This window comes from Thamnophis elegans, chromosome 15, assembly GCF_009769535.1.
Source record: "Thamnophis elegans isolate rThaEle1 chromosome 15, rThaEle1.pri, whole genome shotgun sequence".
NCBI lineage: Eukaryota > Metazoa > Chordata > Lepidosauria > Squamata > Colubridae > Thamnophis > Thamnophis elegans.
Genome location: NC_045555.1, coordinates 7,694,406 through 7,719,657, shown reverse-complemented (window position 1 = coordinate 7,719,657; position 25,252 = coordinate 7,694,406). Strand labels below are relative to the sequence as shown.

Sequence of the window (25,252 nt, the reverse complement as noted above, 5' to 3'; positions counted from 1 at the left end):
TTGGAGGAAAGCCTCGGTGCCATTTGCTTAGATCTCTTTATTAGTGGGTGGAATGCCACATTCACAGCCTGCTTGACAGCATGCCCGGGACTGGGCTAACTGCTTGAGTGGAGCCTCCGAGCTAGGGCAGCCGAGAGGGGAGGAGGCCCCGGCCGCATTATCTCTTTGCCCGCACAAAGTACAAGGCGTTCGTTTTGGGATAGTACTTGACGTTCTGCTTCTTGTCCATCAAGCCGCCAAAGATGATGACTTCCCCCCGCCCCTGGACCACTGTGTGCAAGCTAGTCTCGGGGGGCCCCACCACCGAGCTACCATGGAACACCTTCCACTGGACCCGTCCGCGCCCTTTGACCTCCTTCACGTCCAGCACGTACATCTGCATGGGTTTGCAGTTCACGCTCTGGTAGAGGGGCTTGCCCACGTTCAGCGACTGAGGCGGGTGATGGCCCAGGCGACGAGCAATGGGTGGTAAGGCATGAGCGTCTCCTTGGGCAGAGCTGGATCGAGCGGTAGCAGAGACGGCGGCTTCGGCGGGGTTGGCGCTGCTCTGGCCGCCTGGGGACCCTGGCGAGGACCCTCTGGGCGGGCTTCTGACCGCCAGAGTGGGCAGGGCCTTGGAAGAGAGCGCTTGGACTGCCTCTAGGCTCCGCCGCAGCGCACTAGGAGAGACGGCTCCTGTCAGGCAGCTGGACACATGAGGCGGGGTGTGAATGCCGTTGGTCTGATCCGAGGGATTCCTGAGGCCTATCGTGCCAACCGTCCTGCTCTCCGCACCATCCAGCTGGCAGACCAGAGAAGGGGGTTTGGCCTCCCAGTTCAAGTCTACGGCTGCCAGGCGCAGGTCCTTCTGATCGGGGAGAGAACCCCGTCTGGGTGCCAAAGAAAGGCCCACCTTCGGCTCGTAGCCTTCGGCAATGGAAGCCGTGCTGGGTGAGAGCAGCTGGAGAGGACTGTCTGGAGAAACCCCACCCACGGCGGCGGCGATGCCAGGAGACAAGGCCTCGCTGCCATTCAGCACCGGTGAACTATCGTCTCTGGCCGGCGACAGGCTTCCTTCCCGGGACACGCAGGGCGTCGGCCTCTGCCCTCGGGGTCTCAGGGTGCCCCAGCGGCCATTCACGCATGGAGCCTCGTCAGCGGTCCGAACTGGAGACTGAGAGCGGCATTCTCGTGTCTCGGGAAGCAGGGCGGGCGGTGTGGCGCTGATGGGAGAAGGACGAGAGTTCAAGCTAGGGCTGAGCGGCGCCCTCCCGCTGGGGGCTTGGCTGAAGACGACCACGCACTGCCCCACCTGGAAGAAAAGAAAGAGCTAGGCCAGGACGAACACAGGACCCGTTCCTGTTCTGACCTAAGATTCAACAGAGCCTGAAGCAAACTCCTGGTCCCAACAAAAACTCCTTTTATTAATTTGCTGTGAATTCGTCTCATTCACATCCAGCAAAGTCTTTCGAGAGAGGATTTACAGTCACAGAACCTTATCTGGCGTGGAGAGCTGCCAGGTCGATATCTGCAGAACTTGGCAAGGAGTCTCAGAGAGTCACCAACCAATTCAGCGAACTAATTGTCTCCTGCAAACTCCACTCCCCTTTTGCTCCTCTTTTATTTCCTCTGGGAGGGGCCATTCATCCTCCACCTGTGGCCTTACTCCCAAATCAACCCCTGTTCTTTAGCTGTTCCCTTCGTCTGGCCACTCTGCACATGCACACACTGGGAACAGGCTCCAGCTGTTCCTCTGCCCCACTGATGTCCGATTCTGAAGGCAGCTGATAACTGTCAGTCGGCTCTGGCCCCTTCTCTGCCTCTGACACATAGCCCTCATCAGAGCCTTCCCCAGATTCCAGGACTGGCCCATGTTCCTCCCCAACCTCCTCACTGTCTGAATCTGCTGTCAGCTCTGCTGGCTTCTGGCGGGCCACAACAGTTCTATAGAGCAGCCTCCCCAGAAACTCCTAACAGTTGGTCTCGATGGGAGGCAGGGGCAGAGAGGATCCCTCTGGGCATTCCCCCCACTGACATGCAGAGTGCCAGGCATTCCCCCTGCCTCCCGTTGCTGCTCAGTGAAATGATTGCCCCATCCAGCGGCCCACTGTTAGCTTAGGGCCTTGCATCACATTATTAAAATTGGAGCTGCCCCGCCCCCATGGCCCACCCCCTTTCTGCCTTAAGAGGAAGGAGAATTTCACCAGGGATCCCTTTCTCCCTTCCCTCCTGTTTCACCTTGCATGCTGGGTGGCACCACAGCTCAGGGGCTCCGTGGTCCTCGTTCTCCACCTTCAGGGCCTGCCACGCCCACGGCCGGTCGGATCTCATGTGCAGCAGCCAGGCGTCCTTGAAAAGCTGCAAATCGGGCGAAAGCTCAAACACCTGTAGGACGGAACCCTCCTCCCCCCCTCTTCTGCCTGGCGCTCCACTACCACTGTTCCCCGGAGACCAGACTCTGCAGCCCTGAAAGGTTTGGTCACCTGTCTGACATGCTCCATCTTTCCTCCTTCTGGAGAAGACGGTTTCTCCATCACCTCCCCAACAGAGGTGGCCTTCAAAATTTGCAGCAACGGGTTTGCTGCCCCATTGCTGGGTGGGCATGGCCTATTCGGCCTCCTGCACCACCATGAAAGCAAGGCGTTGTTTCTCTTATGGGACACGGGCCTCAGACTGGTAGTGCGTGTGTTTTTCACCCTTCCCAGGCTCCGGAGGTTTCCTTGAGGTTTCAGGAGGGCGAAAACTTCTTCCCCCTGGGCTCCAGAGGCACCTCCGGAGGCTGAAAACAGGCTCATTTCCAGACTTCCGGTAGCCTCCGGGAGGGGGGAAACTGCTTCCCATGGGCTCCAGAAGCCAGAAACAGGCCAGTTTCCACACTTCTGGAACCTCCGATGGGCGTGCCACTCCCCAAACCTCCACGCGGGCCCTGCACTTACCTGGCATGATGAATGGGTTGTGTGGAGACTCCTGGGAGTGTTGGGGCAGGGCAGCCAGGAGTGGGATTTGGGGGTTTGTCGAATCGCGCAGAATCTTCGCTAGAGGTTTGCTAGAACCCGTGCGAACCCCCAGTAGCCCACTCTTACTCCCCAAGGAGGAAACCTTTGCTGGGGGGGGGGGGCAAAGAGTGGCCTGAAGATGTGCATTACCCCTGTGTTGACGGAGTCTTTTCAAACAGACTGTGCCGCGCCAGACACAAAAAACTTGGAAGGGCAGAAAAGGAGGTGAATGGCCGGAATGACGCTAGCTTTGTCGACTTACCGCATTTGGACCTCCGCAGCCCCCAAGGACCAGGATGGTTTCATCGTCGATGACAATCTATGACAACAGGGAAAGGAAAGTCCAAAGACGTCACCCAAGGAGCTCCAGGAAGGCCTGGCTGGCACAGGCAGCGATGCCATCAGCTGATGGGGAAGGAGGGCCAAGGGTATTCCTTCCCACCCGCTTTGCAAGCCGAGGTTAATATCACAAATCTATGGAGGGAAGACTAATTGGTTGTGTTCCCCAAACACGACGCATCCTCAGAAGTGAACTCAAAGGATGCTTTTTATTAGGCATGCTGGCAGCCCCGGCAACAAAGTTTCTCTTTCAAACACAGGCTAACGTCCGGCCGGAAGATGAACACTTATCTGCCACATCTATTCATCTCCGCCCCTTGCCTTTTATCCCCAGAGCTAGGATGGGGCTTCACTAGTAGCGGTGGCTCTTCTGTCCCAAGGACCGGCCCATAGATTTCCACTGTTCTCCTCTCCTCTGCCACATCTATTCATCTCCGCCCCCTGCCTTTTATCCCCAGAGCTAGGGTGGGGCTTCCCTAGCAACGGTGGCTCTTCCGTCCCAAGGACCGGCCCATAGATTTCCACTGTTCTCCTCTCCTCTGCCACATCTATTCATCTCCGCCCCCTGCCTTTTATCCCCAGAGCTAGGGTGGGGCTTCCCTAGCAGCGGTGGCTCTTCTGTCCCAAGGACCGGCCCATAGATTTCCACTGTTCTCCTCTCCTCTGCCACATCTATTCATCTCCGCCCCTTGCCTTTTATCCCCAGAGCTAGGATGGGGCTTCACTAGTAGCAGTGGCTCTTCCGTCCCAAGGACCGGCCCATAGATTTCCACTGCTCTCCTCTCTTCTGCCTTCTGCGCATCTGCGCATCAGGCACTGGACCCAGCTGTTCCTCCTCTTCCTCATCAGCCACCTCCAGACCTGGCGGCTGTTGACTCTCCATCTGAGGTCTGACGGATGGCCCAGGCTCCGCCTCTGTCTCTCCCTCTCTGACAGCTCCATTCCCTCTTCCCTTTCGGAGCCCTCAAGTTGCCTTGATGCCAACCCTGACTCCCACGCCTCCTCCTCTGATTCAGCTGCTGGAGGGGCGGCAGCTGGCAGGCCACAATAGGTTGCCTCTTCTGGGATGATGCCATTTCTGGTGGGAAATGGTCTTCCAGTCCCTGCTCCCACCAGCACCTTCTTGGCTCTGGGAAGGCCTGTCTCTGGGCAAAACTTTGTGCCCAACAGTCTCAGTTTCCCTCTCCTGCTTCTGCCAGAAAGGACCATGCCAGGGGCAATTGCTTGCCTTCCTCTCACTCTTACTGGAAAAGCCAGGGCTTTTAATCTGACAGTTGGAAGACACGTTTCCTTGGGAGGAAAAGCTGGACGGTTTCTGCCTGCCCCATTTACGGCAAGAGTGTTCTGAGCGAGGCTTCCCAAGAGCCTGAAGCAAACTCCTTGTCCCAACAAAAACCACTTTTATTAATTGAATTCTGCTCATTCACATCCAGCAAAGGAAGATTTACAGTCCCAGACCTTATCTGGCTTGGAGAGCTGCTAGGCCGATATCTGCAAAACCTGGCAAGGAGTCTCGGAGAGTCACGAACCAATTAAGCGAACTAATTGTCTCTTGCAAACTCCACTTCTTTCACTCCTCTTTTATTTCCTCTGGGAGGGGCCATGCACCATCTGGCCTTACTCCCAAGTCGACCCTTGTTCCCTAGCTGTTCCTTTCATCGGGCAACACTGTGCATACACACACTGGGAATAGGCTCCAGCTGTTCATCTGCCTCACTGATGTCTGACTCTGAAGGCAGCTGATAACTGGCATACGGCTCTGTCCCCCTCTCTGCCTTCGATACAGAGCCCTCATCAGAGCTTTCCCCAGACTCCAGGACTGGCCCAGGTTGCTCCCCAACTTCCTTGCTCTCTGAATCTATGGCCAGCTCTGCCATAACGCTACCTGAGATTGGCCTCCTCGCGGATGAGGCCCAGGCCCGGAGATGTTCGGCTTGGACCAGGTCCAGTGCTCCAGATCGAGGACCCAGACGTCGCTGCTCCTGCAGGGGGAGAGCGAGATGGGAGGAACTTGGGACGGCTTTTCAGGGAGTGTGGAGCTTCAGAAAAGGAGGAGCGTTGGAGACTTACATCTGCCGCGACCCCAGAGAGCCTCCGAAGACAATCATCCGGTCCTGGATCACGCAGGAGGAGTGGCCGGCCATGGGAGGAGGGCCGTGGGTGGTCACCACGCAGTTCCACCTGGAGGAGGAAGAGTAGGGTTGACGCTCAAAAAGGCAATGTGTGCACACGCTACTGCCCACCTCTTTTATCAGAGAAAACCAGGCACCTGAAACAGCTAAACGTTACTTACCAATTTTTGGAAGGCGAGTAGGTGTGTATTTCGTCAAAGAACCTCTCCGGCTGATGCAGGGGGTAAGGGCTTGGCCGCGTCCAGCCGCCGAACAGCACCAGCAGGTCCTTATACACAACAAGGGTCGCTCCGGCCTTTGGCGACGGGTAGGAACCTGCGATGGCAGAGTGGCTTTTAAGGCGATGTTCCCAAAGAAGCTCCGGGGCTCTCGCCTGGTGGTTGAGGCTGCAGCTAAACACCGCCTGGCACCTTTGGACAGAGCGGTTTCCTCCAGGGTGGATTTGATTTAAATCAAGTCGATTTGAATCACGATTTAAGTCACTAGTGAAAAGGCTCGATTTAAATCGGCTCAATTTAAATCGACATTTTTAAAGAGCCACTATCATCTCTGTCTTCCTCTGACCCTCTGTTGACTCACTGACAGTCCCAATATTACAGAATATAGATTTTGAAGAGACAAATTAAAAAAAAAGTTTTTGCACTCTGCAGACCTCACAAAAACGGCCCGTTTTTCACAAAAATGGGCCCGTTTTTGTCAAAAAAAGAGAGGGGCATGCATAGCCTCCTAAAGGCTATGCACAGCCATTTTTGAAAAGGGGGCAGGGTTTTGGGAGGCCAAAAATGCTGCATTCAGTATATAAGACGCACTCGGATTTTCAGCCTCTTTTTTGAGGGAAAAAGGTACGTCTTATACTCCAAAAAATACGGTAAGCTCCATTTCATGCTGAACAAACTAAAGTATTAATGTATCTTAAGCAAAAAACTATCTTTAATTTTTTTTAACTCCAAAGGCATTTTATTAAGATAAATTCGGAAACGTTATGACTAGTTTTCATTTTTCTTTCTTTTTCTTTTTTTTCCTAATTTACTTGCAGAGGGATTATTCTTTATACTATTTAGGTTGTTTGTATTTGTTCTCATGGATTGCCCCAGTAAGGCTAAAACCAATTTCGCTTATACATAGTATTGGCTTTATTGCTATTGCACAAAATATATACAACGGTTCGTGATGTACAATGACAATAAAGGCGATATACTATTTTTAAAAAATCAGATTTAAACTTGAAAAAAAAGCAGATTTTTTTATTTTTTGTTTTTTAAAAAAACATCGATTTTTATGCCCCCCCCCCCCCCCGTTTCCTTCCTCACCAACTGACTTGTAATAAGTCTGCCAAAACAATTGGAACCGTGCAACCTGTTCGCCACAATCCATGGTTTTGTCTTCAAAGGAACACTTTATTGGAGGCAGGTGTCTAATTCTGACTTGGAGGACGATAGACACCTTCTGCCTCCCCCAATCCCCAGCCTTTTATAGAGGTGACTGATTTTGCAGGCAGTAAAAACAGGTTCCCCCAGAACACTCTTGCTAAGATTGCTCTCTTCACAGCTATTTATTTCCCGCAGCAATAAATGTGCCACTCCCTCCGTTTTGCCAAAGGCTTTAAATGAGGGAAGGGACACTCAAGGAAGGGGGGGGGGGGAGGAAAAACAACAATGCATGTAGTCCTTGACTTATGACCACAAAGGAGCCCAAAATGTACGTCCTTAAGCGAGAGGTTTGTCAAGCGTGTTTTGCCCCATTTCATGACCTTTCTTGCCTCCGCTGTTAAGTGAATCGCTGCAGGTGATGAGTTAGTCACCCGGTTGCGAAGTGAAATCTGGCTTCTCCCTCGCCATGGACTTTGCTGGTCAGGACATGGGGGACACCATGACCCTCATAAAATACGAAGTGGTGGCCAAGCCCCTGAATTTTGACCCCCCTGATAACAAGGATGCTGGAAAAGTTGACAAATGGTTGTGAGTCACTTTTTCCCCAGGGCCATTTGAACAGTCACTGTAAGCCCGGTAACGCCTAGCCCACTTGTCCGGGGAGGAGGGGGGGAATGTTCGGGTGCTAGTTCATCTCAGTGGGGAAGCAGTAGGGTGAGCAGAGTGCTTTGGGCTGCTATGTTCAAAGCTACTTATCATCATCATCATCTTCTTCTTCTTCTTTTAATGACCCCATAATCTCTTGTGGAGTGGAGTCTGGGCAACTGAATGGAGCTAAGTGTTTACTGGCCCGATGCCCTTCCTGTCACCACTGCGGAGTTATAATCAGCAGCTATATTCTCATTGCTCCCAGAGAGAGAAATATCTGCCTCTAGGTAAGGTAAAGATTCCCCTCACACATATGTGCTAGTCGTTCCAGACTCTAGGGGGCGGTGCTCATCTCCGTTTCAAAGCCGAGGAGCCAGCGCTGTCCGAAGACGTCTCCGTGGCCGGCGTGACTCAATGCAAAAGGCGCACGGAACCCGGCTACCTTCCCACCAAAGGTGGTTCCTATTTTTTCTACTCGCATTTTTTTAGCGTGCTTTCGAACTGCTACGTTGGCAGAAGCTGGGACAAGTCACGGGAGCTCCCTCCGTTACGCGGCGCTAGGGATTCAAACCACCGAACTGCCCACTTTTGTGATCGGCAAGCTCAGCGTCTTAGCCGTCGTGTAAACTCACAGCCTCTTGATTGTGAGGCGAGAGCGCCACCTCTAGGCCACCGCACCAACTCTCCATGCTCAAAGCTACTTATCCTCTTTCCAAATTTCAGGGGATGATGCTCCTGCTGGGCAGAGTCCAGAGCTCTGTCTACCTTCAACCCTGTCTCTAAGACTTGCTGAGACGTTGAAGGGGGCCAATTCCAAAGAAAGGAAGCCAAGAATACACTGAAGCCAGACCACCAGGAAGCTCTTCTCCCTCTGAGAAAACAGGGGTGGGGGTAGTCCATTGCCCCCTCCAAAAAGCAGTACGAGAAAGGTACGTGCGGGGAGGTGGGGTGGGAGCCAGTGGGAACTTGGCGCTATTGACATGTTCAACTGAGACCTCAGGGATCCTAATTGGGAAGGGGGCTATTTATGGCCCGGGGCCTATAAAAACGAACCATCTCAGACTTTTCTAAAATAGGTAGCTAAAGTTAGAGCTGTGACACCCAGTGGGGGGGGAGGGGGGGGAGCACAATTCCCCAGAGAAAGCAACTGAATTCCGCAGGATGTGGATAAAGCAAAGGCCTGGCCCCAAAATAACCCCCTTTGCCCGCTGGGGTTCTTCGGAAAACAACCCAAACATCAGGGGAGCCCTAGCAGCGATCAAGGGGAAAAAGGGGGCAATGAGGACCCTCCGGGTTACCCCAAGGCCCACGAAGAGGCAGGCGACAAGCTCCCTTTCCTACCAGTCTGAGGCCCGTGTCCCGTAAGAGAAACAACGCCTTGCTTTCATTTGACGGAAAGAAGCCTGTCTTTGCAAAATTCAGCTCTCACGGTTATTTAATCACGCCGATTGTGTGTGTGTTGGGAGGGGGGGGGGGAGAGAGGAGAAAACAGTCTCCGGAAAACTATAATTGCTGCTCTCCTTAAGCAGTAAAGTTGTCTGGTTTTTTGTTTTTTTAAAAAAAAGCAGCATTTCAAAGGGAAGTGTGAGAAAGGCCCAATTTAGCTCTAAGAATGTTTTGCCAGGAATTTGGGAATTGAGGGAATGGACAGCCGAGGGTAGAAAGACACTACAGAGGGTGGCCAGCACAGCACAAAACATTGTGGGGTCCGTCCCCCCCCCCCCCCCGGATACCATTAGATGACATCGCTAGGGCTTGCTGCCTTAGAAGAGTGAGAGAAATCCTCAGGGACGACTCTCAGCCTGGACGGCAGTTCTTTATTCTCCTGCCATCGGGAAGGAGATACAGAAGCATAGGCAGCCGCATTATTACTTGGTATGGAAAATATGGTATAAATAGAGGAAAGATGTAAAGAATAAGAAAGCAGGAAGGGAAGAAAGATTAAGAAATGAGAAAATAATGACATAGAGGAACACGATAAAAAAACGTAAGCTGTATTGTATATAAAATAGTACACTAATAGATTAATAGGTATAAGAGGAATATATGCACACAGACATATAAGATGTATTGTATGTAAAATAGTACACTAATGGATTAATATGTATAAGAGGAATATATCTATACATATATAGATATAAGATGTATTGCATATAAAATAGCACACTAATAGATTAATAGATATAAGAGGAATATATGCACACATAGATATATAAGATGTATTGTATATAAAACAGTACACTAATGGATTAATATGTATAAGAGGAATATATGTACACATATATAGATATAAGATTGTATATAAAGCACACTAATAGATTAATAGGTATAAGAGGAATATATGCACACATAGATAGATATAAGATTATTGTATATAAAATAGTACACTAATAAATTAATAGGTATAAGAGGAATATATGTACACATATATAGATATAAGATTATTGTATATAAAGTAGCACACTAATAGATTAATAAGTATAAGAGGAATATATGCACACATAGATATAATATTGTATATATAGTAGCACACTAATAGATTAATAGGTATAAGAGGAATATATGCACACATAGATATAAAATGTATTGTATATAAAGTAGCACACTAATAGATTAATAGGTATAAGAGGAATATATGCACACATAGATGTAAGATGTATTGTATATAAAATAGTACACTAATAGATTAATATGTATAAGAGGAATATATGCACACATAGATAGATATAAGGTGTAGTGTATACAAATTAGGACATTGGTAGATTAATATGTATAAAAGAAGCATAAGTACATATGTATGGATAGAAGAGGTAATGTAGATAAATTAGTAGATCAAAATGCATAAAAGAAGTATATAAACACACGTATCGATAAACATGGTAAAATGGAGGTATACCGATGTGGAAATGTTGCCAAGATGATAATTGTGTTAAAAAAATTAGAAAAAAGTGTTCAATAAAAAAAAAAAAGCAGCATAGTCAGCCGCACAAACAGGCTGAAGAATAGTTTTTAATCCGTGGGCGGTCTGACTCCTGAATGAAAAATATCTACAACAGAGTCCGATTGACTTGCAAAAAGTTCATCTGGTGCAACAGAGCTGGGTGTGTGTTAGGAGGATTCGCTGGGCTAGGGATTTTTTTTGTTTTTTGTTTTGTCTTTCACTGTGGGTTGTATTGTGTTGGGGGTGGGGGTGCACAAAGGGAGGCTCAGCCAATCTCATCGCACACACATTGTACTCTTGACGATAAAAGGTTTGGAATTGAAGGAGGGGAAATCATCGCAAGGCTGCCAATAAAGGCTTTAAAAAAAATCCTTTGGACTAACTTTCTAACTAAGGCACGAGAGCGTGGTAGAACCTCCCTACTCTGAAAAAAAAAACCTCTGCCACACCTGGGGACCAGGTACTGCTTTCCAAAAGATTCACAGGGGAACTGCAGAGCATGCGGCACTTGCTGGAATGTGATATAAGCCACCCAGGGGTGCTTCTTTCTGAGCAGATGGGAGCCCTCTGGGCAGGCTCTTTTCTGAAAAACTGGGCTGCAGAGATCAGCCACTGCCTTCCTGAAGAGATGGATGTTGTCCCCAGTCTCAAACCTCAAAAAAGTCCCCCCTTTTCTCCCAAAATCCCTATCAATTGTGGAGCCAACCCAAAGTCCAGTTCCCCCACCATAGAGTCTACTCCTAGCACAGCCCACCATAGAGTCTACTCCTAGCACAGCATCCTTTTTCCTCTACCTGTCCTTATTGAAATCCCTATACATTTTGGAGCTGACCATAGAGTCTCTTTCGAGCTCAGCATCCTTTTTCCTCTACCTGTCCTAATCGAAATCCCTATACATTCCAGAGCTGACCATAGAGTCTCTTCCTAGCTCAGCATCCTTTTTCCTCTACCTGTCCTAATCAAAATCCCTATACATTCCAGAGCTGACCATAGAGTCTCCTCCTAGCTCAGCATCCTTTTTCCTCTACCTGTCCTAATTGAAATCCCTATACATTCTGGAACTAACCAGAAGTCCGGTACTCCCACCATAGAATCTCCTCCTAGTGTACCATCCTTTTTCCTCTACTGACCAGAAATCTGGTTCCCCCATCATAGAGTCTCCTCCTAGCGCAGCATCCTTTTTCCTCTTCCTGTACTAACCGAAAGCTCTATCAATTTTGGAGCCAAGAGGCAACAGGGAGCTGCAATAGAGGGATGAAAGAGCCACATGCGGCCCCAGAGCCGCAGGTTTCTGACCCCTGGGTTAGGGAAGGAGACCGTGCTTGGGCCTGGATTCTCGCTACCTCTTTCTACATTTAAAAGGCCTCCCGAGTGCCTTATTTTAAAGGCAGGCCTCTTGAGCACCTAGCCAAAATGTATTTTGCAATCCCAAGTAAATAGCTTGGAATTTGAATAGGGAAAAAAGGTCTTTGTTTATGACAAAGGGTTGCCTTCCTGGTGTGAATTGGAGGATTGTGAGAACCTGCTGATTTCCCACACTCTTTTTCTGGCTGGTGGCTGTAACTAGCAGGGACATGTCTGATCAGCTTGATCAAATACCTGTCCCAGGGAACGCCCAGGGAGTCCTTGGACCTGGAGGAGATGGTGAGAACAGGCAGGTGGCAGGGCACGCCGCCAGAGAGCTTCCCGCCCCTCCTGGGGCCACAAGCAGGAGCTAAGCAAGGTCATCCCTTCGGAATTGGCCGACTAAGAGTCACCTGAGGGGGTTGGATGCCCTTAAGGAGGCCACCCACAGGAGATTTTTGTGTGTGTGTGTGTGTGTGTGTGTGTGTGTGTGTGTCTTTCCACCAAAGTGAAGAGGAACTAAAGAGCATCTTGATGCGGGGGAAGAAGGAGAGGGCAAAAGTTGGCTTGAAACTCAACATTAAGAAAACTAAGATCATGGCATCTGGCCTTCTCAATTCCTGGCAAATAGACGGGGAAGAAATGGAGGTAGTGACAGATTTTATTTCCCTCGGCTCCAAAATCAGCGAGATGGGGACTGCAGTCAAGAAATTAAAAGATACTTGCTCCTGGGGAGGAAAGCTATAGCAAATCTAGACAGCATACTAAAAGGCAGAGACATCACCCGGCCAACAAAAGGGCTTGTAGTCAAGGCTATGGTTTTCCCAGTTGCAATGGATGGCTGTGAAGGTTGGACCATAAGAAGGCCAAAGAATGGAGGCCTTTGAACGAGTGCTGGAGAAGACTCCTGCGAATCCTTTGGATTGCAAAGTGATCCAACCGGTCAGTCCTAGAGGAGATCAACCCTGGCTGCTCTTTAGAAGGCCAGATCCTGGAGAGGCAACTCAAAATACTTTGGCCACCTGATGAGAAGGAAGAAGGACTCATTGGAGAAGAGCCTCATGCTGGGAACGATGAATGGCAAAAGAAGAAGGGGACGGCAGAGAAGGAGGTGGCTGGATGGAGCCACCGAAGCAGCAGGCGTGAGCTTAAACAGACTCCAGAGGATGGTAGAGGACAGGAAGGCCTGGAGGAACATTGTCCATGGGGTTGCGATGACTTCGCAACTAGCAACATCAACCCTTTCCACCTCCGTTTTGTTTTGCAGGGAGAACCCCTTTCCCCCCCTACCCGCCATAATATTGTCTCCGCTCCCAATAGCTAGACAGCTGTGAAGGAGAAGAAGCTACTGGGGACACCCAACCAAAAGGCAGAGTGGAGGAAATCAAAAGAAGGCCAGGTCTGCCTCCACCTGGCTCCAGGCGTCACGTTTCTCCCAGCATGAAGGCAGCCAGTAGCCGCCCAGCTGCTCTGTGGTGGGCAACAGCCGAGGGGCGGTGGGTGACCTCCCAAGTAGCTCTTTTCCCCAGAAATCCCTCTTGGGGCAGCTGCTGCAGCTATCGGGACCCCTCACGCCCCCAGCCGCACCCCTCACCTGAGGCCAGGGGCCGGATCCATTCCTTGCTGTTCAGGTCAAGTCTCCAGAGGTCGTTAAAAGCTGCGTTGCAACTGCTCTGGGTGCAGCCCCCGAAGACGTACATGGACTGATTGGCATCGTAGTAACAAGCACCTAGAAAGCGGCAGGGCAAAAAACAGGGTGGCTTTAGAGCGGCTTCGGCCAACACTGGGACCCCCATCCAGCCTCTGCGGGAAAGGTTAAGAGCCTGGGCTTTCCTCACTGGGCTAAGGGCCCCAAGCCAGTTAGTACTTACTGTGCGAGAAGCGCTGGGTGATGGGAGTCCCGGGATAGGGATAGGTGCGGCTCTCCCACTGAATGTTCCCTTCCTGGACGGACTTGATAAAGCCGTGGTAACACTGGTGGGCGACACCTGGAAGAGGAGGGAAAGCAGCAAGAGAGGGGGACTGGTGATGGATCTAATTTGCCTTGGGCAGCAAATGGGAGAAAATCCCCCCCCCGCCTCCACAGAACTTGCATTAGTGGCTTTTTCAACCTGGGCCTCTCCCCTCCAAGGGCAGCCCCTTAACCAGCAGCACACTCTTCCTCTTCTTCCTCCAGCAGTGTGTTAAAATGCTCAAAGCAACTGAGCCACTCTATATATCACTATCCTGAAGAACAAAACAGCTTCTACTTCTAAGGTGGGGGAAAAAAACAATAACCCAAAACAAAAGCAGAAATTAGAGGAAAGTAACCAGCCAGGCCGAAGGAGGAAGCCTAAACCCTGCAGATGAAGATAGGGGTGGCAGTCCCTGAGAGCGAAGGAAAGATCCAAAGGGGGGGAGAGGGGAGAAATACCATATTTTTCAGAGTATAAGATGGACCTTTTTCCCCTCAAAAAAAAAGAGGCTGAAAATCTGGGTGCGTCTTATACACTGAACACAGCATTTTTTTGCCTCCCGAAACCCCGCCCCCTTTGCAAAAATGGCCGTGCATTGCCTTTAGGAGGCTTTCAGAGAGCTTCTGGGGGCTGGGGAGGGCAGAAATGAGAGAAAAACAGGCCGTTTTTTGCTCAATTTTGCTCCCCCAGCCCCCAGGAACACTCTGTAAGACTCCTAAAGGCTATGCATGCCCCCCCATTTTTTGACCAAAAAACGACCCTGTTTTTGCAAAATGGGCCATTTTTTTGCTCATTTTTTGGGGGGGCACCTCCCCAGGAGTACTCTACAAGCCTTCTAAAAGCTATTCATGCCTTTTTCTGGGGGGAAAAACGGGCCTGTTTTCAGAGTAAATGGGAGGTGTACAGAGTGCAAAAACTTTTTTTTTTTTAAATTGCCTCTTCAAAATCTTGGTGCATCATATACTCCGAAAAATACGGTAGTCCTCCTTCCAGCCCCTCCCTCTTTGCTTCCTCCATTTCTGGCATTCTCAAGAGCTCTGAAAATAATTTCTGGAGACGTCGGGTTACAAAATGCTGACCCAACGGTCTGCTCGCCCGGTTCCCATCGCTGCCCTTTTGCTGTACCGCCGATATTTTTCTATCGGTCCACGATAGGAAAGTGTCCTTGCATACTGTATGGTATGCTGGTTTAATGGAGAGTAATCAATTCAGCACAAGTAACCATTGGTTGCCCTCTAACACCATTGGGTGACCTCTCCAAGTCTCGCTGCTTCAGCAGAGTAAAGAAGATACTCAAGGGATGATTCACACCCTGGTCAGTGTCTCTCTGCACTTCTACCGTCGGGCAGAAGACATCGAAGCATAGCCAGGCGAACAAATAGGTTTTAGAATCGTTTCTATCCTTGGGCTGTCACTCTTAAACACAACCACATTCACTCCTTTCACATGCGGAAACGTATGACTAGTTTTTTCGTTCTCTTTTCCTAACTACTTGCATAGGGATTATTCTTTATACTATCTATGTTGTTTGTATTTTTTTTTCATGGATTGCACCAGTGAGGCTAAAACCAATTTCGTTGTATACATGATGTACAATGACAATACACTATACCTGTGATGGCAAACCTGTGGCACACAGAGCCAGTTGCTCTTCTGCTGGAGTGGCGGAAAATGGTCTGTAAACCGACTGACAATGTCCCAGATAATGGCCAAAACACAGGGCGTTTTTCTGATCATTTTCAGGCTGTTTTTGGACCAAAAACAGCCCGAATAAGGCCAAACAGCATGTGCGCATCGGCCAGCTGGCTTCAGGTTTCCGGTGCTCTGGCACCCACGAAGGCCAGTTGGCTAGCGCACATGTGTGTGCCGGAAACCCACAGACTAGCTGGCCGTCACATGCATGTGCACCGGCTAGCGGGTCTTCAGGTTTCTGGAGCTCCAGTGTTCACACACATTCTAGTTTGGCCACTCGGTGCCGAAAAGGTTTGCCATCACTAAACTATACTCTACCTATACCATACCTAACCATACTATATCTATACTATACATATACCATTACGATATTATACCTACACCTACCTATACCTATACTATACCTATAGAACACCTAACCATACTATACCTATACTATACCATTACTATACTATACCTATACCATACTATACTAAACCATACCATACTATACCTATATCATTACTATACTATACCTATATCATTACTATACCATACATATATCATACCTATACCTAACCATACTATACCTATACTATACCATTACTATACTATACCTATACCATACTATACTAAACCATACCATACTATACCTATATCATTACTATACTATACCTATATCATTACTATACCATACATATATCATACCTATACCTAACCATACTATACCTATACTATACCATACTATACCTATACCATTCCCATACTATACCTACACCTAACTATACCTATACTATACCTATACTACACCTAACTATACTATACCTGTACCATACTATACCTATACCTATACTATACCATACTATACCTATACTATACCATACTATACCTATACCATTCCTATACTATACCTACACCTAACTATATCTATACTATACCTATACTACATCTAACCATACTATACTTATACTATACCATTACTATACTATATCTATACCATACTATACTAAACCATACCATAATATACCTATACCATTACTATACTCTACCTATATCATTACTATACCATACCTATACCATACCTAACCATACTATACCTATACTATACCATACTATACCTATACTATACCATACTATACCTATACTATACCATACTATACCTATACCATTCCTATACTATACCTACACCTAACTATACCTATACTATACCTATACTACACCTAACCATACTATACCTATACCTAACCATATTATACCTATACCTATACCATACTATACCTATACCATTCCTATACTATACCTACACCTAACTATATATATACTATACCTATACTACACCTAACCATACTATACCTATACTATACCTATACTATACCTATACCTAACCATACTGTACCTATACCTATACTATACCTATACTATACCATACTATACCTATACCATTCCTATACTATACCTATACCATTCCTATACTATACCTACACCTAACTATACCTATACTATACCTATACTACACCTAACCATACTATACTATACCATTACTATACAATACCTATACCATACTATATTTTCTTCCAACCTGTTTGGGCCTTTTTCACCCAGGTGAAAAAAATAAATAAAACTCTTCTCTCTTACCTTTGATGAGTCGATACCATTGCTTGCAAACGAGGGCGGCTGTTTTGTGCTCCTGATACGGGGAGAGGAAGGACAAAATATACTCCAGCACCTCTTCCGGCAACTCCTGCATGGACCGGTGAGGACGAGCCCCTCCATCTTCCTCCTCTTCTTCTTCCTCTGGGCGAGCAGCACACAGGCCATCCTCCTGGTCCATGCTCCCTTCTGCCACGGCGTCCTCGGAATCCACAGCCATGAAGCTGTCGTCGTCGCTCTCTGAGTTAGCCATGGCATTCCAGTCCCCTGCTTCCAAAAAAATGGGGAGGGAAAAGGCTATGGGTTACTGGCCCAGGGAGGGGTGGGGGATCCTTCTCTTAGCAGCCCACACCAATAGGTTAAGCTGGGAAAACTTGGGAATCTCTAGAAGAGAGATGTCAAACTTGAGGGCCCTATCAAGGTTGCGTTTGACCTCGGAGGGGAATGGAGGGTGGGCATGGCCAGCTGGAGGTCACTTGGGTGCATGTGGTGGCTTGAGCGTTCTGCCAAGGAAAACAGGCTCCCGAGCTCCGTTTCCTGTCAGTGAAAACAGAGCTTGGGAGGGCCATCTGCGGCAGTGGTGGGGTTCAATTTTTTTTACTACCGGTTCTGTGGGCGTGGCATGGCTTGGTGGGTGTGGCAGGGGAAGGATAACTGTAAAATTTCCATTCCCACCCCAAGTGAAGGATACTGCAAAAACTCCAGTCCCTCCCCACTCCAGGGGAAGGATACTGCAAAATCCCCATTCCCACCCCACTCTTAAGTGAAGGATACTGCAAAATCTCCAGTCCCTCCCCACTCCAGGGGAAGGATACTGCAAAATCCCCATTCCCACCCCACTCTAAGTGAGGATACTGCAAATCTCCAGTCCCTCCCCACTCCAGGGGAAGGATACTGCAAAATCCCCATTCCTTCCCGATCAGCTGGGACTCAGAAAGCAGAGAACAGATGGGGGTGGGGCCAGCCAGAGGTGGTATTTGCCGGTTCTCCGAACAACTCAAAATTTCCACTACTGGTTCTTCAGAACTGGCTGAATACCACCTTTGGTCTGTGGCCCTCCCAAGCGCGATTTTTGCTGGGAAAGGCACTGTGGGCTGGTTCTTTGCTTTTCCAGCGCGGCTCCATGGGCCACATCAAAGCACCCCACCGGCCAGATCTGGCCCGTGGGCCTTGAGTTTGATACCCTAGCCCTAGAGAATGGCCACAGGAGGCAACCATCTGCTAAGTCCCCTGCCAGCATATTCATTTGGGGTGTGTGAGAAAGGGACATACCCTCCTGTTGACAGACATCCCTGTGCTCTGCTCAGAATGCTCCTTGTACCCCTCCCAATGCACAGGAGAATCTGGGCAACTAGGCAGCAACGGGGATGGGGCTGAGGCTCCTGCAGATCCTGAGCTTCATCATTGGAGGCTTTCAAGAAAAGATTGGACAGCCACCTGTCAGAAATGGTATATAGGGTCTCCTGCTTGAGCAGGGGGCTGGACTAGAAGACCTCCAAGGTCCCTTCCAACTCTTATTCTATTCTAAAGCTCTGCTTCTCTTCTGCTCACAAATGGATTTGCATCATCGGACAGCTTTTTTTTCACCACAAAGAAGCCAACCCTCCATTTCCCTCCCCCCTCCGCCATTTCCATTTAATAGTGTGTCGTCTGGGGAACACAGAAACGTAAGTAGTAATATACAAGTCTATATTCAAGAGTGAGATATAAAGGGAAAAAAACATAGGAAGAATAGATTAGTGAAGGAAAGAGAATAAGAAATGATATTAAGTTATATACAACAACAGAAAGAGAAAGGAGGAGAGGAGACGAGAGGAAGAGGGGGAAGGAAGAAAGAGGTAAGGAGAGGAGGGCGGAAGGAAGAAGGAGAGGGGGTAGGAAGGGGAAGAGGAAGAGTAGGGGAGAGGTAAGAGAAGAAGAAAGGGGAAGGAGAGGAGGAAAGAAGAAAGTAGAGAAGGGAGGGAGGGAGAAAAGAAAGGGAAAAATAAGGTGGTGTTAAAACAGACGGATGGGATGGTAAACAAAGCAACCCAAACTGTATATCACTTTTTAAACGGAATAACAAATGTACAAGAATGACAAATGTAAAGAAGGAGAACTATGTGAATCTATACCTACAATTGTATGTAAGAGACTAGGAAGCTAGAGAAGGAAGTAAGGAGAAGATACAGAACCCAAACGATACACTACTAAATGGAAAAGGGAGGGGGGAGAAGGGGAAAACAGAAAAGAAAATATTAAATATACAAGTATGTATTCAAGAGCGAGATATAAAGGTGGGGAAAAAACATAGTTAGGATATATTAGCGAAGATAAGGGAATAAGAAATGACGCCAAATTATATTTGGGTTTGCAGAAATACCATCCCAAGGAAACATAAATTGAGATTTCAAAGACACCTACAACAATAGAAAAAGAAAGGGAGAGAGGAGGAGAGAATGAGAGGAAGACGGGCGTGGGGGGGGGGGAGAAGAAAGAGGTAAGGAGAGGAGGACGGAAGAGAGAGAAAGAGAAGGAAAGAGGGTAGGAAGGGGAAGAGGAAGAGTAGGAGTAGGGGAGAGGTAAGGGAAGAAGGAAGGGGAAGGAGAGGAGGAAGGAAGAAAGTAGAGAAGGGACAGAGGGAGAAAAGAAAGGGAAAATAAGGCAGTATTATAATAGGTTGAAGGGATGGTAAATAAAGCAACCCAAACTGTATATAACCACTTTTCTTAAAAAGAGGATAAAGTTCACCCCTCAGTTGTTCTTGTTAGGCATAATCACAGACTGTACAGTTATAGAGACCAACTTGATTCTGAACTTAATAACGGCAGCAAGATTGTTGGTGGCGCAGTACTGGAAGAAGGAAGAATTGCCTACTATTCAAGAATGGACGTTAAAAGTAATAAACTTAGCAGAGATGGCCAAAATTTCAGCATACCTGAAGGACCATTCAGATGAGAAATACAAGTTGGAATGGAGAAGATGGACTGACTATATTCAAAACAAATATCGGACTAATAAATTTCAGTTAGCTTATGAATGAATGAACAAGGAATGTTATAATTTACTTAAGGCTATCTTAATAAAAGGGGAGTTAAAGTACAAGAGGAGGTAGGATGCTAAAGTTAGTTAGCCTATGTTAGTGTATGATTGTTAAATGTTTATACCCTGCATTTTGCTCTGGGAGGTTGGGGGGAGGGAGGGTTGGGGGGGGTGGTAGGATTGGAGTGGAGGGAAGGGGAAATATTTGTAAAATTTATTAAAACTCTTTAATTTAAAAAAAAAGCAACCCAAACTGTATATCACAACTTTTTAAATGGAATAACGAATGTACAAGAACGACAAATGTAAAGAAGAATAACAACTATGTGAATGTATACCTACAACTGTATGTAAGAGAATAAAAAAAAAATTAAAAAAAAAAGGCCAACCCTCCAAATATCAACTCTGCCGAAATAGCTGCGGGGTGGAGGGGGGCAGGGGGGAGCTGGGAAGAGTTAGGGAAGCAATGTAGGGTCCTGTAAGTATCTTCTAGAAGAAGAAGGGAAGGGCCAAGGAGTTTGCGAGTCTCCTGATCCTTCCCCCCTCCCGCTTCCTTTGGGGAACAATCTTGGGATGGACCCTCTTGCCGGAAAAAGCTGTTTGAAAGTGTTTCTTGCCTGCCACGGCTGTTTGCTAATTACATCCTCCCAGGTTGTTCCTTCAGGAAAAGATCAAAGGGGCAACAGTACTCCTCACCTCCCCCCTTCCCCCAAAGATCAAGGAAGATGTCCCTCCCTCCCCCCCCCCCCCAAATCTTCTGAGAATCTCCCAGACAGTTGTGGCAGTGAATCGCAGACTTTGCATAAGGCCGGCTGTTCACCCGGAAAAAAATGTGGAAGGCTGCCCAGCAGAATACAGCCTCATCTGCCGGGAATCCACACTGTATATCGGACATTAATACAAGCGAGCAAGTCCAGAGGTATTTCACGAGAAGAGTCCTCCGCTCCTCTGCTCCCAACAGAATCCCTTACGCCAGCAGGGTTGAAATTTTTGGCTTGGACAATCTGGAACTACGCTGATTAAGTTCTGATCTAAGCATACTACACAAAATTATCTGCTACAACGTCCTACCTGTCAACGACTACTTCAGCTTCAACCGCAATAACACACAGGCAAACAATAGATACAAACTCAAGACAAACCGCTCCAAACTCGACTGCAGAAAATACGACTTCAGCAACAGAGTGGTCAACGCCTGGAATGCTCTACTCGACTCCCCAAACCCCCAAAACTTTAACCTAAGGCTGTCTATTGTTGACCTCAACCCATTCCTAAGAGGGGGAGTGCATAAGCGCCTGCCTACCGTCCCTGTCCTACTGTCCCCATTTCCTGTGTTCATGCCCATGTTTACACTTATACCTGTTATCTCGTACATGTTTGACCACCAATATTTTCTCACGGATCTCTGAACTAGAAGCTCTCCAAGATCCCTTCCAGCTCTATTCGGATTCTGTCTTTCTTCTTACTGAACAGGCTCTGCAATCAGTGTCCTAGCCCTTAATGGGGGGGGGGAGACTTTTTGCAAGTGCTCTGTGCTACAGCGAGGGTCATTTATGGTGAGAGCTGGGTTCTCCATTGGCAGGAAGTAGGGGATATAAATGCAAGTAATTGAAGCTTAATAGGAGGGAGGGGGGGGGAGAAAGTGTGCAAAAAAATGAGACCAAAGCAGACCCAGTTGTCTGGCCCATATCTCAAAGGAGCCTGAAGAACATCCCTGCCTTAGCTCCACACGTGATGGCAGGAATGGGGACCCCTTTTTCCTTCAAACCTCAGGGTCAGAAAACGGAGCTCCCTTAATTGCCAGGTTGAGCTGACGTTTCCGATAGCTTAATGGGGAATGAATCTGAAGTCCTGAAAACTTTTCCATTGCAAGAGGTCTGAGGAAGCAACAGTCCCCAATCCCTACTTTCTATGGTACTTGAGGCTAACTCTCCAGGTCTTCCTTTCTCCTGCATGACTCCCCAAGGCTCAAATCGGCCAGAATTCCCAGGGCAGTATGTTAGGGAATGCTGCAGCTTCTCTTTCAAATAAGATGAAATCAAACTGTGCTCACACATGTGTTGCACAGCTGTCCCAGAAAGCAATCCCAAATTGCATTAACAGAGGGAGACAATCAAGATCAAGGGAGGTACTAATACCACTATATAAAGCCTTAGTAAGACCACACCTAGAATGTGGCATTCAGATTTTGTCACACGGTACAAAAGTATTTTTGAGACTCTGGAAAGAGTGCAGAGAAGAGCAACCAGGATGATGAGGGGACTAGAGATTAAAACATACGATGAAGGGTTGCAGGAACTGGGCCTGACTAGTCTAGTGATGAGAAGGACAAGGGGAGACATGATAGCAGCCTTCCAATATTTGAGGGGCTGCCACAGAGAGGTGGGAGTCAAGCTATTTTCCAAAGCACTTGAAGGCCAGAAAAAGAATAATGGATGGAAACTGAACCAGGAGAGATTCAACCTGGAAATAAGGAGAATTTTTTTGACAGTGAGAGCAATCAACCGATGAGAAGTTGCCTTCAGAAGTTGTGGGAAGAGAAGTTGCCTTCAGAAGTTGTGGGAGCTTCATCACTGGAAGCTTTCAAGAAGAGACTGGACAGCCATCTGTCAGAAATGGTGTGTCTCTTGCTTGAGCATGGGGTTGGACTAGATGGCCTTAAGTCCCTTCCAACTCTGTTATTTAATATTCTAAAGGAACCCAATCAAGGAGAGAAGCAACTTAGGAGAGGAATTTAAACCAACCTGGACTTATCCTCCACCTAAGGAACCTGTGTTGCATTAAGGAGAGAAGCAAATACCATCAACATAAAATGGAGCTTGCTCAGAGGCTGAAATACACCAAGTAAATGAGATGAAGAGTGCGAAGTAGAGGAGAGAGATAACAGAAGAAGAGAGGGATAAGAGGAGGGAGAGGAGAGAAGGAATGGAAAGAGGAGAGAAGGAGAGAGGAAGGGGAAGTAGAGAAGGATGAAAGAGGGAAGAAAGGAGGTAGGGAGAAGGAGAGAGGGTAGGGTACAAATAGGGTGTATGGAGAGCAGAAGAGCCAATAATCGTTTTGGGGAGTTGATGGCAAGACTAACTGATGTAGAATATAATATGATGTTGGTTATGTAATAGTGTACATGTGGTTATTTGTTATGAAAATGAAAAAGTAAAAAACTTTATCTAAAAAATAAAGGAGAGAAGCAACCTAGAACTAACGAGAAGCTTCCTAACAGTGAGGAGAATTCACCAGTGGAACAGAAGTTGCCTCCAGAAGCTGTGGGTTCTCCATCACTGGAGGTTTTTAAGAAGAAACTAGACTGTCACTTGTCTGGAATGATATACTCCTGCTTGAGCAGGGGGGTGGACTAGAAGACCTCCAAGGTCCCTTCCAGCACTATTCTGATCATTATTATTTATTATTGTGTATTATTATTATTACTATTATTATTATTGAGAAACTTCCTAACAGGGAGGACAATTAGCCAGTGGAATGACTTGCCACCAGAAGTTGTGGGTGCTTCCATCACTGGAAGTTTTAAGAAAAGATTGGACAGCCACCTTGTTTGAATGGTGTGTTTGGGTATGGGAGGGAGCCTACTGCTTCCCTTTTGCCTTTTGGCATACAAGGTGCCTTGACAAAACATCTAATCATTCCCTTGGCTCAGCTGATAAGGGTGGAGAGCTTGTGGCTTAGAGGTTATTATAACTGCCTAACATGTAAAATAGCCCCTTCAAAAGGGTATGGGTATGGCTAGCTGATGAGAGAGCTAAATAGTTTGAAATAGATCTATACTAGTTTCCCTTCATTTATTTATCAGCAAAAAAATGCTATATATATATATATATATATATATATATATATATATATATATATATATATATATATATATATATATATATATATATATATATATATATATATATATATATACACACACCACACATACACACACATAAAATTAACAATTATATTATTTTTAGTGGAAGGGCTTGCCACCAGAAGTTGTGGGTGCTTCCATCACTGGAGGTTTTTAAGAAGAGACTGGACAGCCACTTGTCTGGAAAGGTATAGGATCGCCTGCCTGAGCAGGGGGCTGGACTAGAAGACCTCCAGGGTCCCTTCCAGCTCTATTCGGATGGATTGATTCAGCGCACAGCAACCCAACGGGGAAACGCCCCGGCCGAGTCTCCCCCACCCCTTCGTGTTTTTCTTCTTCTAGCCGCCTGCAGGGCTGCTGTTCAGCGCCTTTCCCCCACCTTTTATAGTGGATTAAACGAAGGCCGGGACCGGGCGGCGGAGAGGGACCTCCCGCTTTCCCTCCAGCCTTCCTGTCTCTGCGCCATCGTCTTCCCGGCAGACCTCGCAACGGCAGCCCCGGGCCGAAAGATAAAGTCCCGGGCCGTAAGACCCTCCACACCGTCCCCGGGAGGAGCCGAGGGGCCTCACCTGAGATCGCCGCCGCCGGTTTTCACAGCGCTTCCTGCCGCTTGGGCGGGCGCCCGTAGGCCCCGCGGCCGGCTTCGCGCAGAGCTTGATGGACCTTCCCGGCCGCCGTGGCCGACGCCGCCATCTTGCAGCTTGTCCCAAACCGGGAAGGGAGAGGGCGCGGGCTGGCGTGGGGGGCGCATGCGCGCGCGCTCGTGCGGGCGGAGCTCGGGCTAGGCTCCGCCTGGCGGGCGTGGAGCGCATGCGCTCGGCCCAGTCGCAGAAGGTCAAAGGGGCGGGCGCCATGATAGGCGTGGCGGAAGAACGTTTCCGGGGTTCGTGTATAAGGCTGGGCGTGCCGGGAGGCAAAAAAATGCGTTTGCGCCTGGAGCTTGTGCCTCTCCCCCGCCGTTGCACACCACCGTTGGCAGGGAGATTGTCTCTCTCTTCCACTAGGGGCCGCACTCGTGGAAGAGCGACTTCGATATGCGGGCTAAAGGAACTCTCGCCCTCAAGGCCGCACATATCCACTTTCGGGGGTGGGTGGGAGAGAGGGCAGGTGAAAGTCCTGCTTTCCTCCCCGCGAATTAGTATTTGGCACCATTCTCCCGGCCGTAAACCCAGCGAGCATGGAACGTAACCAAGCCGAGAGGAAAATTTTGCACCGATAAATTGGGACCAGCTGAGGGCACCAAGTGCGCATGCGTAAAACCTTCCAGGGCGTCTCCCGATAAGGTGGGCGGGAATCAGACGGCAGGCAATTGAGTCCCCCGGCAGGGGGCGCTCGCCCGGC

General features: G+C 48.3%; 1 protein-coding gene across 2 annotated transcripts; it reads right to left on the bottom strand.

Moving 5' to 3' along the window:
* Positions 1–17: 17 nt before the first annotated feature.
* On the bottom strand, positions 18–24,652 carry FBXO42 (F-box protein 42). 2 transcript variants are annotated; one of them, XM_032231961.1, is made up of 10 exons: positions 24,481–24,652; positions 17,011–17,295; positions 13,621–13,737; positions 13,344–13,478; positions 5,608–5,761; positions 5,385–5,495; positions 5,200–5,296; positions 3,238–3,294; positions 2,218–2,337; positions 18–1,291 (listed from the first exon to the last, which is right to left on the bottom strand). In XM_032231961.1, exons 2-10 carry the CDS (start codon positions 17,276–17,278, stop codon positions 158–160), a joined length of 2,193 nt encoding a protein of 730 aa, XP_032087852.1. In that variant the 5' UTR covers positions 17,279–17,295; positions 24,481–24,652; the 3' UTR covers positions 18–157. The 2 variants fall into 2 exon arrangements, with proteins under 2 accessions (XP_032087852.1, XP_032087851.1); XM_032231960.1 differs by having other exon boundaries at positions 17,011–17,292.
* Between the last annotated feature and the right edge of the window lie 600 nt (positions 24,653–25,252).

Bases quoted from the DNA above. Each gene is read 5' to 3' on its own strand.
- FBXO42 (XM_032231961.1), bottom strand. From the start codon at position 17,278: ATGGCTAACTCAGAGAGCGACGACGACAGCTTCATGGCTGTGGATTCC. The intron at 13,479-13,620 runs GTAAGTACTAAC...GCCGCTTTCTAG, and splicing joins CACCCAGCGCTTCTCGCACA to GTGCTTGTTACTACGATGCC. The intron at 5,762-13,343 runs GTGAGGGGTGCG...CTGCCATCGCAG, and splicing joins GATCCGGCCCCTGGCCTCAG to GTTCCTACCCGTCGCCAAAG.